The 15,635-nt window shown below is 37.3% G+C and overlaps 1 protein-coding gene across 1 annotated transcript in view; it reads left to right on the top strand.

Annotated features, from left to right (window-relative positions):
- The window catches only part of GABRA3 (gamma-aminobutyric acid type A receptor subunit alpha3), a 349,455-nt gene that overhangs the window by 229,673 nt on the left and 104,147 nt on the right, over nt 1-15,635 (top strand). The window contains exon 4 of the mRNA XM_021683536.1: nt 8,503-8,570. Coding sequence (XP_021539211.1) covers nt 8,503-8,570 — 68 coding nt within the window. The remainder of the gene's footprint in view (nt 1-8,502; nt 8,571-15,635) is intronic.

Consider the following 15,635-nt stretch of genomic DNA (forward strand, 5'->3'; position numbering starts at 1 on the left):
TGTATGTCTTCTTTGGAGAAGTGTCAGTTCATGTCTTCTGCCCATTTTTTGACTTGATTATTTGTTTTTTGGGTGTTGAGTTTGAGAAGTTCTTTAAATCATTTTTAATTTCAACCTCATTAAATTTTATTTCTGCAGTAAGAGATTCTCTAGTGTCTTTTATGCTTTTTTCTTCATGCACAGCTAGTAACTTTATAATTGTTATCATGAATTCCATCTCTGACATTTTATTTATATCCATATGAATTAGAGCTGTATGAGAGATTATTACTTCTGGTTCTTCATTTTGTTGTCAATTCCTCCTTCTAGTCATTTTGCCCGGAGAAGAATGGATGAACAAGAGAACAAAATAAACAATCTCAACCATGACCTAAGTGAAATACACACTAGACAAATCCAAAGAAGTCAGAAACTAAAAAAAAGGAGAAAAAGATAAAAAAGAGGGGGAGAGAATATAATCTCCCAGGTGGACAAAACAGGGTGATCCACTTGGTCCTGGGTGTATTCTGGTCTGTTTGTTAAAAGACACTAAATTCCAGAATTGTAAAGAAAGAAAAACTTTATATATAGAATATATATATAGAATTATATATATATAATTCTATATATATATAGAATATATAGACACTAAATTCCAGAATTGTAAAGGAAGTTTTTAAACTGAAAGATAAAGGTATCATGAGAAAAAACCTTGAATTCTATATACTATTTTCCCCTAGCACTGGCATTTTGCAGTCCTGTGTGCTCCATAAACTTGGTGTTTGCCTGTTGTTCCAGCTGGTCTTCTGGGGGAGGGGCCTGCTGTGCTGATTCTCAGGTGTCTTTGCCTGGGTGGAGTTGCACCGTCCCTTGCCGGGGGCTGGGCTCAGTGTGAGCTGCTTCTGGTTGCTCTATGTGGCTTTTGTTCACTAAAGGCTTTCTGTGCTTCTTTAGAGGATGAAAATAAAAATGACTGTGCCCTGATCTCCAGCCCCAGACCTGAAGGATCATGCCCCCCTCTCTTCAGTAAACCCTCAGGGATAAGCAGTCTTCACTTTTGTGTGTGCCAAACTCTGCAAATTCCTGTGGTGTGCACCCACACCAATCATCCCAGGGGAAGGCGGGGGATCACTGTGTTTCTGCCCTTTGCAGGGCCCTGACATGGAGAGCAGTCACCCAATCATGTTGTGGTTCTCTTTATGGCAATCTGAGCTGAGAGCCCCCTCCTGAGCTCATTGACTGTAACTGGTTTCCCTGTTCCAATGCTTGGGAATTCTTCCAGCTCAGGAACCCCCATTCTTTCTGTGACCCCAGGGTTCCTGAGACAACACTGTCCCACCTAGGATTCTGCCCTGTTTTGCCACCTGAGCACCTTTCAGGCAGGGGTGTATCTCACTGGAGCTGACTTCTAAGGGTTCTGATTTTGCATTCCAGGGCTATATCAGTTTCTGGTAGCTGGCTTACAGAGGCTCCCTCTCCCCGCTGTTTATCTTTTGAATATCCCCTCAGATTCACTTCTCTGTACCTCTTACCTTGCAAAGAGTGGTCACTTTTCCATTTGTAGGATTCAAGCAATTCTTTTCTTACATCTCAGATTGAAATCATAGGGGTTCAGAATGATTTGATAATTATCTAGCTAAATTCAGGGACCAGATGAAACAAGGTCCCCTACCCTTCCACCATCTTGCCTCCTGTTGTGTTTCTATATACGAATAACAAACCACCAGAAAGAGAAAATTAAGAAAACAATCTCATATACAATTGCATCAAAAAAATTAAAATACCTAGTAATAAATTTAACCAAGGAGATAAATGACTTGTACACTAAAAACTATAAGATATTGATGAAATATATTGAAGATGACATAAATAAGTGGAAAGATATTCTGTGCTCATGGATTAGAAAAATTAATATTGTTAAAATGTCCATATTACCCAAAGCAACCTACAGATTCAATGCAGTCTGTATCAAAACACCAAAAACATTTTTCACAGAACTAGAACAAAAAAAATCCTAAAATTTATATGGAATCACAGAAGACCCCAGATAGCCAAAGCAATTTTGAGAAAGAACAAAGCTGAAGGTACCATGCTCCCAGATTTCCAACTATATGACAAAGCTATAGTAATCAAAATAGTATCATATTGACATAAAAACTGACACCTAGATTAATGGAACAGAATAGAGAGCCCAGAAATGAACCCATACTTATATTGTCAATTAGTTACAGCAAAGGTGCAAATATATATATATATATATATATACTGGAGAAAAGACAATCTCTTCAATCAGTGATGTTGGGAAAACTGGACAGCCACATGCACGAGAATAAAATTTGACCACTATCTAACACCATACACAAAAATCAACTGAAAATGGATTAAAGACCTGAAACCATAAAATTCCTAGAAGAAAACATAGATGGTAAGCTCCTTGACATTAGTCTTGGCATTGGATTTTTGGATCTGAGGCCAAAGCAAAGGCAACAAAAGCAAAAATAGAGTAGTGAGACTACATCAAACTGAAAAGCTTCTGCAAAGCAAAGGAAACCATCAACAAAATGAAAAGGCAGCCTACTGAGAGAAAATATTTATAAATCATATATCTGATAAAGGGTTAATATCCAAAATATATAAGTAATTCAACTCAATAGCAAAAGAAACAAACATATAAGCAAACCAATTAAAGAATGGGCAGAGGATCTTAATAGACACTTTACAAAGAAATACAGATGGCTAACAGGCACATGAAAAAATGTTCAATGATACTAATTATCAGGGAAATAAAAATCAAAACTACAATGAGATATCACCTCACACCTGTTAGAATGGCTATTATTAAAAAGAAAAAATAGTAACAGATGTTAGGACATGGAGAAAAGGGAACCCTTGTACGCTGTTGGTGGAAATGTAAATTGGCACAACCACAATGGAAAACATTTTCAAAGTTTCTCAAAAAATTAAAAAAAATAGATCTACCATATGATCCAACTATTCCACTTCTGGATATTTATCTGATGAAAATGTAAATACTTATTCAAAAATATATATGCACCCCTGTGTTCATTGCAGTATTATTTAGAATAGCCAAGATATAGGAACAACTTAAGTGTTCATTGATAAATGAATGAATAAAAAAGATGTGACATATATATATATACATATATATATATACATACATATATACATGCACACAATGAAATACTACTCAGCCATTAAAAAGAAGGAAATTTGGCCATTGTGACAACACGCATGGGCCTTTAGGATATTATGCTAAGTGAAATAAGGCAGACAGAGACAAATACCATATGATTTCATGTACCATATGATTTCACCTATATGTGGAATCTAAAAAAAAAAACACATGAACAATTATCATATGGTTTCACTCATATGTGGAACATAAGGAATAGCATGGAGGACCATAGGGGAAGGGAGGAAAAATGAATGGGAAGAAATCAGAGAGGGAGGGAGACAAACCATGGGAGACTCTGGACTCTGGGAAACAACCTGAGGGTTACAGAAGGGAGGGGGGTGTGGGGGGATGGGGTAACCAGATGATGGGTATTAAGGAGGGTGTGTGTTGTGATGAGCACCAGGTATTATACACAACTAATGAAATGTTGAACACTACATCAAAAACAAATGATGTACTATATGTTGGCTAATTGAACATAATAATAATAAATAAATAAATAAATGGAAGAAAATAGCCTAGGGAAAAGAAATGAACAAACAATACAAAATAATAATCATAGACACAGAGAATAGATTGGTGGTTATCAGAGGGGAAAGGAACTGTGGGGTGAGAGAAAAGGGTGAAGGGGGTCAATTGTATTGTGATGGATGGTAACTAGACTTATTGTGGTGATCACTTTGTAGGGTATACAGATATCAAATTATTATGTTGTACACCTGAAACTAATATGTTACATACCAATTTTACCTCAATTAAAAATATATTTGCTCAACTAATGAATCATTGAACATATCAAAAACATGATGTACTATACCTTGGCTAGTGGAATTTAAATTAAAAAAAAGAAAAAATATATATTTGCTATACATTCCAGGTACCTGACACTAGGTGGAGTAGCATAAACACAGTGCTAGACATCTAACCTACGAAATGTCAAAAGCTGTGAGCCTTGCCCAGACAGTCTGCAAAAGAGGGTGTGAGTCAATTGCAGAGATTAGATTAGAGCTAACAGAGACTCTTGTAATTTCTGCTCCCCTAAATCACCTGTTTGTTACTCTTCTAGAGAGCTTATCTGTAATTAATACTATTGGGGGGTGGAGTCGCTGAGAACTTACAGTATCTTAGTCCCCAAAGGTTGTCAAAGACAAATGGAAAGGCTATTAACATAAGAAGAGAGCACACCACCCTCTCAGATCTGTGATAGCCTGTCCACAAGTCATTGTAGCCTACTCCCTAAGTTCATATGGCTAACCAACCAAGACAGTCACATGGGAGCTCATTTCCACCAGTTCAGTCCATCTTCAAGATGAAAAGTGTGTACAACAATAAATGTTTGTTCTCTAAAATTCCCAGTGATCTGGAAGTAAGAAAATAAAGTTAAGGTTTTGTCCTTCTAGCCAAGGTTCCAGTCCTCAAAGCCACACTGTTCTTAGTAAGATTGTCATTAGAAAAAATTGAAGAGTCCATTGTGGCCTCTAATGAGAAAAGGGGGTAAGTGGCTTTTGTTCATAGCATTCATCTTATGAGCTTGTCTCTAATGGAATTGTGACAAACTTTCACCATAAAACATTTCAGTATCAGTAAAAAAAGAAAAAAAAATCAGACTTGAGCCAGAGGAAAGTGAATGAGGGATAGTGAGGATGTGTAAAACCATGTCAAAGGGAGAGGAGACATAGTCAAAGGAAGTCAGGATATTTAGTATGGAAAGAAACAAGAAGAGCAAATTTAGGGGTACCACTATCCCTTTCTTTCAATCTCTGAAGATCTTTAAATCTCAAAAGATTAAGAAGCAAACTTTGTTGTGTGAGTCCAAAGGGCAGTGCTAAGACCAGTGTTTTTTTTTAAGATTTTATTTATTTATTTGAGAGAAAGAGAGAGAGCATGAGCAGAGGCAGGAGAAGAGGGAGAGCGAGAATCTCAAGCGGACTCTGTGTTGAGCACGGAGCCTGATGTGGGGTTTGATCCCATGACCCTGAGATCATGACCTGAGATGAAATCAAGAGTTGGATGCTTAACCAGCTGAGCCACCCACATGTCCCAAGACCAGTGTTTATTTGTGTGCTAAGGTGGAACAGCTAGAGAGTTGGGGAACCTACTCTGGTTTCTGCTCAAAGGAGAAAATTCATGATTTCTTGGGAATCTATTTGAAGTCAAACCAGAAAATACAGTTTGTTATGAGCAACATATTCAATATAAACAAAGTGATCACTTGCTGATTGGCTTACCTTTACTCTTTCAGATGAAACTAAGCAGAAATGACATGGGGACTGGTTGATGAGATCCCCACCAGTGGGAGTACAACTGAGGGCCAAGGTCATGTGTGTTCATGTAAAGACAGGAGCTTTCAAGCACTTCCAATATCATGGTAAATTTGCAAAAGGAAAACATAATTCTGTTCACCTTTGGTTTCAAAGGGTAACATTGGAAGGAAATTGGATCCCCAAATCAAATAAAGCACCAAGAATCTGAAAACAGTTGTTAAACACGGGGGGGTGAGGCCCCTTTATCTCTCCATTAATTCATGTCTCACATTTGTCTCTCCTGAGAAGACTGTGAACTGGGCCTGGACTGTGAATTGTAGCCCTCACCAATTCTAGTCTAATTCACTGGTCTTTTCATTGAGTTAAATGAAAGAGCAAATTCCTAATCATTCTTTCACACAGAGAAGCTGGAGTAGTGAGTGGACACTCTCTTCTGTGTCTCGGACCCAAGACCTTAGATTTCTGGGTGACTTTTATCTATTTGTATTTTACCCATTTATCCTTTCTTGCCTTTTCCTTCAATCTTTTTCTAATTATCTCCTCTCCTCTTTCTTTCTTCCCTCCTTCTTTACTCTCCCTCCCTTTTATTTTACACCAGTGTACTAGACCAAACTTCCCAATTCTCTTTCCCTGATGCAAAGCCAGGGAAATTTCTGAAGCTTGGGTGAGCCCTAATTAATTGGGAAAGCAGCTTCTCCCCACTGTTTCCTTCTTAGCAATCAAGGGGTACCTTTTAAGTGAAAGTGAATAGTTGAGAGAGAGGAGGAACATCAAATTTCCACAAAACCTCCTACATTCCTCAGGCAGCTTGCTTCTTGCTACTATTGGGCACCTTTAGTCAGATGCTTTTTGCTTGGCTTTAAAGTCAGAGTTCCTAGTTAGTAGAAAGAAAAAACTCAGAATTTGTATGGTCCCATACCCTCATCGTACAAGAGAGCAACTAAAAGTAAAACAGTCTTGTTCAAGTTATTCAGAAAGTCAGGGGCAGAGATCCAGAACCCAAGCCTTGCCATCTTAGCCCAAGACTCTTTGTTATAGCCATTTCCCTTTCTCCCTACAGTGACCACTTTCCCCTGGGTGGTCTCCTGCAATTTAACTTTACCACCAGTATTTTTTCTCCTTTTTTTCTGTGGTCTGGGTAATCTGTTTTTAGTCTGTTTAACTATCTTACAATTTTACAATTATATTGGTTTAGAAAGTTGTTCTGTATCTAACTATGTCCTGCCTAGAATACTCAATTCAGATGTAATTGTGGTCTCTTCCATTACTTAGTTAAATTTGTTTTATGTACTGGAAGGTAGGACAATACTTCTCTAGTTAATGAACCTGGGAGTGTATCTGAGGGGACAAGTCTTCAGGAGGCATGTTCTGGGTCCTGAAGTGTTATCTCTTCTCCTTCAAGTATAGAAATGGCTCTGAGGGAAGCCTATACTCTAGATAAAAGCCAAACTACTTAAGACACAGCTCTAAGGGCGCCAGAGTGACATAGTCTGTTAAGCAACTGATTCTTGGTTTTGGCTCAGGATGTGATTTCAGAGTTGTGAGATTGAGCCCTGCAAGATTGAGCCCCACAAGATCAAGCCTGGCAAGAGCAAGCCCTGCAAGGGCAGTCTCTGCATGGAACTCCACGCTCAGTACAGAGTCTCCTTGGGATTCTCTCTCCCTCTCCCTTTGCCCCTACACCCCTGCTCATGTACATTCTCTCACTCAAAAATAAATAAATAAATCTTTAAAAATAAATAAAACACAGCCCTAATTTGAAAGACATGTTATTTGATGATTAAGCCTGGTAGTAAGGTGTGTGTTCTGATGAATTGACTATACTGCTGATTATTATTATTATTCTTAAAATGTAATGTTTGTAGATATGTAGATATATATAAATATACATCAAATCTCATGTGGACCTTATTGGTATTGGCTGTGCCACTGGTGTACTCTACTGGGGTTTGGTATGCTGGACTGAAGTGGGATTTATTTGAATTTAATATAATGATGAAGTATTTGCTAGGCTGGAATAGGCTGCCCTGTGTTCTATTTGAGGTATGCTGGAGTGTGTGGGCTAGTCTGACCTATACTGGGGTAAACAGGGCTGACTGAAGCAGGAAAAGAGAAACTTAGCAATGAAATAACTTCACTTCTCTGGGTATCAGTTTCCAACTTGGCAAATATGTGATGAGATTCATCTATCCATACCAAAAATGTTCAGTGAGTACCGTCTGAGTAACAGACTCCTTTTCAATGTACTGAGAATACAGGGATAACAAAACAGGGACACTGCCATACAGGAGCTTTTAGGTAAGGTAGGGGAGACAGACAAGTAAATAGATAGTACAATAAAGAAAAATAAATGCAAAGAGAATGTATCAGGTGATATCAGTCATCTTCAACTCTCAGTCACTTAACCCAATGAAAGTATATTTCTCATTCATGCAAAGTCTGTTGTTGATCCAGGAGACATTTCAGGACAGTTGTCCTTCATGTGTTGGCTCATTATTCCAGCCTGTTTCAGTCTTATGGTAGCTCTATAATAACATGTTTCTATGATGACCATGGCAGGAAGGGTCTTGAATTGGACATTAATTGTTCCAGCCAGAGAGGGACACATATAACTTCCTCCCACAACCAAAACTAGTCACATGGCCTCTCCCTATGTTAAGTGGGCAGGGGAGTGGGAGGGCAGTCATTCCATGTTTCTGGAAGTATTAAAGTTGGATATTAGAACATTTGTAACCTACCACAGGTAAGGGTAATCCTGGTGTGAGTGTCTAGCACATATGAATATCAGTGATCTCTCAGGGCTCTTCTTAAATTTTAGAGTTTGGGGAGTCTGTTGTAATTCTCAATGATATCTAAAGGGATAAACTTTGTACCTGTACCTAGCGTGTTCTCTAAACAAATATTATAGGTGAGAAGTTTTTGAGAGGTTTTCCTATCACTATGTCAAGTATCCTTTTTCAGATGTAGCAAGTTAGCTGTCATTTGGAGTACTGCACTGGACTCTCTCTGAGGTAAGGGAACTGACTTTCATGACACTCTGCTTTTCTACTTTCTTTGGCCTAGATGCAGTGACTGAAGTGAAGACGGACATCTATGTGACCAGTTTTGGCCCCGTGTCAGACACTGACATGGTAAGTTATAGTTCCTGCAAAGGTAAAAGTGAAAGATGATGCAACAGATCAAAGAAAATAAATTGGAGTTTGTAGCTCCTTTCTAGGGAGAAGCCTTGTCTCATATGAATTCCCTACCCTCACCATCCTACATTTGGCCAAATTCATCTTTTTCCCTGCTCTCCCAACCTATTCACATATAAAGCATATATGCTCATCGGTAATATCCTTCCCTTCTTTCCACAACACACCTTTCAAAATTAAACCTATATCCCTATCCTCAATTAAGCTTTCCCTGACTTCTCTCTTCACATTTTGTCAACACTGCACACATATTAGCAGAGTTAGGTTATGTGAGGAGAGCATTGTGGTGGGGACTCTCGGAGAGTTAAGCAGCCTGTGGTATCATCCAAGAAGTCTGTTCCTTGCAAACAGGCTCTATTCGTTGGGGTAATGAACTGACCATGGTGATGTAAAATATTTGGAGAAAGGGTCAAAGCCACTTTTGGAAACTGATCCTTCTACAGATGTGTGCAGGGGAAAGCTTCAGAGAGAATCAAGGAATAGAGCAGGGCACAGCAGAACCAGTAAGGGGAGACTCATGAGCCATCTTCGAGGACTTCTCCTTCTCCTTCCATTATCCCTTGCTGCCAAAGCAAAGAATGTAGTGGAGAGTTGAGGCAGGAGACCCCATCCTAATGGACCATCTGATCAATACCTACTAAGTATCAGATATTTGATTGAATAATTATCATGTAAGGAAACAAAGAAGTTATTATATGCTCAATATGCCTGGCAGTTAATAGATGCTCAAAGAATTTTTGTTGAATGAGTGACTTTGTATGGAAAATAAAAATCTTAAAATCAGAAAAAAATGTTTAAACAGTATGAAATATCCAAAAAATATGAAATGTCCATGATCACTACTTAGATTTTTTTCTGTGTATCTTCAGTGGCACTACTACTTAGCAGGAGACAAGTTTTCTTTAGACCTGTTGGGTAAATATAAACAATTATATAGGGATGTGATAGAGTTTGTCTGTAGGTAATATAGAATGATTGAGTGGATTTGAATAGGGCAGTAAAAATATGCAAGTGTTGTTTTAGAATGATTTAGAATGACCTAGCAGTCTGTACAGGGTGGACTACAAGGGGGAAAAGACTAGAGGCTGAGAGTTGGTTTAGGTATGTTGACTTTACATGGCTCTTCACTCAGGCAAGGTCTATAAGTCAGTTGGAAAAGTAGGCTAGTTTTCAGCAGAGGGAGTCATGAGTGGTTGTGAGGCCAGGCCTGAACTTTGTTTTTCAAGTGTGGAACAAAGAGGATACAGAAATATAACAGACTCCCTGTATACTCCTTAAGGACAAGTACCAAGTCTTCATGGCTTCCCTGGCACTTAATAGAATACTTGACACATAGGGAAAGCTCAGTAAGGGGCATGTTTGATGTATGAGGGGTGGAGGAGACGGGTCTCTCACAGGGGCATCAGGAAGGCCTGTAGGTCTAGATTACTCTCTCTCAACCTGTTGACTACTAACGCCCATAGCTTTAGATCCAGGCATGTGTTAAAACTATTGTCAGGTGGTCATTCAACAAGTACTTCTTAGAAGCCCAACTCTGCATTAAGGGGCTCTAGAAATCCCTATGTTCAGAGAGCTTATAGGCCACTGGATATAACCAGATTCACTAGAGATATGCAGCTCTCTCTTTGTATTTCTGGGAACTAATGATGGATTAGGATTTTTACAAGAAAGCCACTGAAGCTACTCTTTGAACACACACATTTACACTCACACACTCTCATTTACTCTCACTTATGCACCAACATCCACAAATACATTCAGACAAATATACATGTGTACAAGAAAATACATACTTAATAAAAATAATCCACATGCTATCCCAGGCACTTCATGAACACACATGTGCAGATACCTAAATCCAGGAATACTGTGGAAACACACATGTAGCCTCTACCCAAACCAGTTCCTTCCCCACCCAAGTAGGCACACATGGGTATGCAGAGGCCCTGGAGACATTTCAAACAATCCAAATTTTGTATCTCTTCAAGTTTCGTATTCTACTTGTTTGTTTTTCTCCCTCATGATTAAGTAGAAGCAACAGAATAGCTTTCCTGATAGGGAGGGCAGACTTTGATCAGATAAATTTTAGGTTATTTTTAGCTGCACTTCCATCTTGTTACAAGATAGAATAGCTATGATCACTCTGGCTGGGAAACACATTAATGGTGTTTTAAAAAGTTTCTTCTTATTTAATCTCCATGAATTTGTGCTTTTGCCACAGTATACTAAGTATACTTAAATAACATGCTACTAAACAATGAATGGGCCAAAAAAGAAATCAAAAAAGAAATTAAAAAGTACATGGAAACAAATGAAAATGAAAACACAATTGTCTAAAACCTTTGAGATACAGCAAAAGTGGTCCTAAGAAAGAAGTTTATAGCAATACCGGGCTACCTCAAGAAGCAAGAAATATCTCAAATAAACAACCTAACATTACACACCAAGAAGCTAGGTACAGAACAACAAACAAAACCAAAAGCCAGCAGAAGGAGTGAAATAATAAATATTAGAGCAGAAATAAATGATATAGAAACTAGAAAAGGAATTGAACAGATCAGTGAAACCAGGAACTGGTTCTTTGAAAAGATCAATAAAATTGATGAACCTCTAGCCAGATTCATCAAAGAGAGAGAGAGAGTACTCAAAATCAGAAATGAAGGAGGAGAAATAATCAACACCCCAGAAATACAAACAATTGTAAGATAATATTGTGAAAAACTATATGCCAACAAATTAGACAACCTAGAAGAAATGGATAAATTTCTAGAAATATATAATCTACCAAACTAAACCAGGAAGAAATAGAAAATTTGCACAGACTGATGATATCAACAAGGAAATTAAACCAGTAGTCACAAAACCCAGCAGACAAAAGTCCAGGACTAGACGGTGTCACAGGGGAATTCTACCAAACATATAATAAGAGTTAATACCTATTCTTCTCAAACACTTCCAGAAAATAGAAGGAAAGCCTCCAAATTCATTCTGTGAGGCCAGTATCACCCTGATACCAAAACCAGATTAAGACAGACACCAAAAAAGAAGAGAACTACAGGCCAATATCTCTCATGAATATGGATGCAAAATTCCTAAATAAAATATTAGCAGCCAGATTCCAAAAATATATTTTTAAAAAATTATTCATCACAATCAAGTGGGATTTATTCCCAGCATGCAGGGTGGTTCAGTATTCACAAATCAATTAATGTGATACATCACATCAGTAAAAGAAAGGATAAAAACCACATGATGATTTCAATAGACATAGAAAAAGCATTTCACAAAGTTACAACATTCATTCAGGATAAAAGCCCTCAACAAAGTAGGTTTGGAGGGAACATACCTCAGCATGATAAAAGCCACATATGAAAAACCCACAGCCAACATCATCCTCAATGGGGAAATACTGAGAGCATTTCCCCTAAGGTCAGGAATAAGACAAGGATGTCCACTCTCACCACTTTTATTCAATATAGTACTGGGAGTCCTAGCCACAGCAGTTAGACAACAAAAAGAAATAAAAGGCATCCAGATCAGTAAGGAAGAAGTAAAACTTTCACTATTTGCAGATGACATGATACTATGTATAGAAAACCCTAAAGATTCCACCAAAAACCTACTAGAACTGATTAATGATTTCAGTAAAGCCACAGGATACAAAATCCATGTGCAAAAATCTGTTATATTTCTATACATTAATAATGAAACAGCAGAAAACAACATTAAGAAAACAGTCCCATTTACAATTGCACCAAAAATAGTAAGACACCTAGGAATAAACCTAACCAAAGGGTGAAAAGCATATGCTCTGAAAACTATAAAACAGTCATACAAGAAATTGAAGATAGGGTGCCTGGGTGGCTCAGTTGGTTAAGCGACTGCCTTCGGCTCAGGTCATGATCCTGGAGTCCCTGGATCGAGTCCCGCATCGGGCTCCCTGCTCGGCAGGGAGTCTGCTTCTCCCTCTGACCCTCCCCCCTCTCATGTGCTCTCTCTCATTCTCTCTCTCTCAAATAAATAAATAAAATCTTTAAAAAAAAAAGAAATTGAAGATAATACAAAGAAATGGAAAGACATTGCATGCTCACAGATTGGAAGAACAAATATTGTTAAAATAGCTATACTACCCAAAACAATCTACACATTTAATGCAATCCCTATCAAACTACTCAAACTACCAACAACATTTTTCACAGAACTAGAACAAACAATCCTAACATTAATATGGAACCACAAAGACACAAATTTCCAAAGCAATTTTGAAAAAGAGAAGCAAAATAGGAGGTATCACAATTACAGATTTCAAGTTACATTACAAAGCTGTAGTAATCAAAGCAGTATGGTAATGGCACATAAATAGACACATAGATCAATAGAAGAGAGTAGAAAACCCAGAAATAAACCCACAATTATATGGTCAACTAATCAACAAAGGAGGCAAGAATATCCAATGGGAGAAAGATAGTCTCTTCAACAAATGGTGTTGAGAAAACTGGACAGCAACATGCAAAAGAATGAAACTGGACCACTTTCTTATACCACACACAAAAATAAATTCAAAATGGATTAAAGACCTGAATGTGAGACATGAAACCAGAAAAATCCTAGAAGAGGGCTCAGGCAGTAATGTCTCTGATATCAGCCATAGGAACATTTTTCTAGATATGTCTCCTGAGGAAAGGGAAACAAAAGCAAAAATAAACTATTAGGACTGCATCAAAATACAGTTTCTGCACAGTAAAGGAAACAACAAACAAAAGTAAAAGGCAACCTACTGAATGGGAGAAGGTATTCACAAATGACATATCCAATAAAGGGTTAGTATTCAAAATATATAAAGAACTGATACAACCGAGTGATGGGTATTAAGGAGGGCATGTGTTGTGATGAGCACTGGGTATTATATAGAACTAATGAATCTGTGAACACTACATCAAAAACTAATGATGTACTATATGCTGGCTAACTGAACATGATAAAAAAAAAAATAAAAAAAAATAAAAAGGGGGCACAAAAAAAGAACTGATACAACTCAACATCCCAAAAAACAAATAATCCAGTTAACACGTGGGCCAAAGACATGAACAGACATTTCTCCAAAGAAGACATCCAGATGGCCAACAGACATATGAAAAGATGTTCCTAATCACTTAATATCAGGGAAATGCAAATCAAAACTACAATGAGATATCACTTCACACCTCTCAGAATGGCTATAATCAAAAACATAAGAAACAACCAGTGTTGGCGAGGATGTGGAGAAAAAGGAACCCTCTTGCACTGTTGGTCAGAATGCAAATTGGTGAAGCCACTATGAAAAACAGTATGGAAATTCCTCAAAAATTTAAAAAAGAACTATTCTACAATCCAGTAATCACACTACTGGGTTTTTACCCCCCAAATGCAAAAATATTAATTTGAAATGATACATGTCCCCCTATGTTTATTGCAGCATTATTTACAGTAGCCAAATTATGGAAGCAGCTTAAGTGTCCATTGATAGATGAATGGATAAGGAAGATGTATTATATATACACAATGGAATATTATTCACCCAAAGAAAAGAATGAGCTCTTGCCTTTTACAATGACATGGATGGAGCTAGAGAGTATAATGCTAAGCAAAATAAGTCAGTCAGAGAAAGACAAATACCATACGATCTCATGCATATGTGGAATTTAAGAAATAAAACAAAGGAGCAAAGGGGAAAAAAGAGAGAGACAAACCAAGAAACAGGCTCCTAACTATAGAGAAGAAACTGATGGTTACCTGAGGGGAGGTAGGAGAGGAATGGGTGAAATAGGTGATGGGGATTGAGTGCACTTATCATGATAAGCACTGGATGGTGTATGGAATTGTTGAATCACTATATTGTATACCTGAAACTAATATAATACAGTATATTAACTATAGTGGCATTAAAAAAATTTAGAGAATATTTATGGAGCAGCTACTGTATGCCAGGTGCTAGAGATATAGCAGCAAAAAAAAAAAAAAAAAAAATTCTCTGCTCTCAGGAAGCCTCCAGGCTAGTAGAATGAAAGAAATAGTAACTGAATAAAAATACATTTTGTCAGTGCAATCTAACAAAATAATACATGAAGAAAAATAATACAAGGAAAGGGGAATTAACTGTTTATGATAGAATATTCAAGGAATGTTTCTTTGATATGAGTACTTCTGAATAAGATCTGAATGCTGTGATTGATGCAGCCATGAAACTATCTTATTTTGTAAATCTAAAATTATCTATATTTGACCTTGCTCTTAAATGATAATCTAGTTGGCTACAGAATTCTTTTGGCTTCTGTTACTGTTTTCACAAAGTCTTCTATCAGTGAAATTGTTATTTCTTTGTAGGTAATATGCCTTTTCTATTTTGCTGTTTTTAAGATCTCCTCTTTGGTATTCTTCCAATCCACTATGTTGGCTTGGATCTATTTTATTATATTGAGATTGCAACTCATTATGGTTCTCAAAGCTAGGGATGCATGTATTTCAACAATTGTAAGAAACTGTCATCTATTAGTACATTAAATATTGTTTCTCCCCAATTTTCTCTATTCTCTAACTTTAGAATTTTATTAGATTATGCTGAACCTTTTCCTTTTATTCTCCTGGTACTATACCTCTCTTTCATATGTGTTCTTTTTCATCATTTATCTGTCTGAAATGTGCACTGAACAATTTTTCTTCATATGCATTTCCAGTTTACTAATCTCTCTTCATTGATGTGTAATCTTGTATGTAATGTATCCATTGAGTTTTTATTTTCAATGTTCTTAATACCTCCTTTGATGCCTTTATCATTTTAATTATAGTTCCTTTACAGTATCTATTTGATTCTTCTGTCATGTGAAGTTCTTGGAGTGGTCTAATTCAATTATATGTTGTATCAGCTGACTCTCACTTGTGACCATTTCCTTAGGTGTTCTATTGTGGATTGTGAGCTTATTTTCAGCAAGCATTTACTTGTGGTCATGTCCTTCCAGTGTGTTT

Source organism: Neomonachus schauinslandi, chromosome X, assembly GCF_002201575.2.
Source record: "Neomonachus schauinslandi chromosome X, ASM220157v2, whole genome shotgun sequence".
NCBI lineage: Eukaryota > Metazoa > Chordata > Mammalia > Carnivora > Phocidae > Neomonachus > Neomonachus schauinslandi.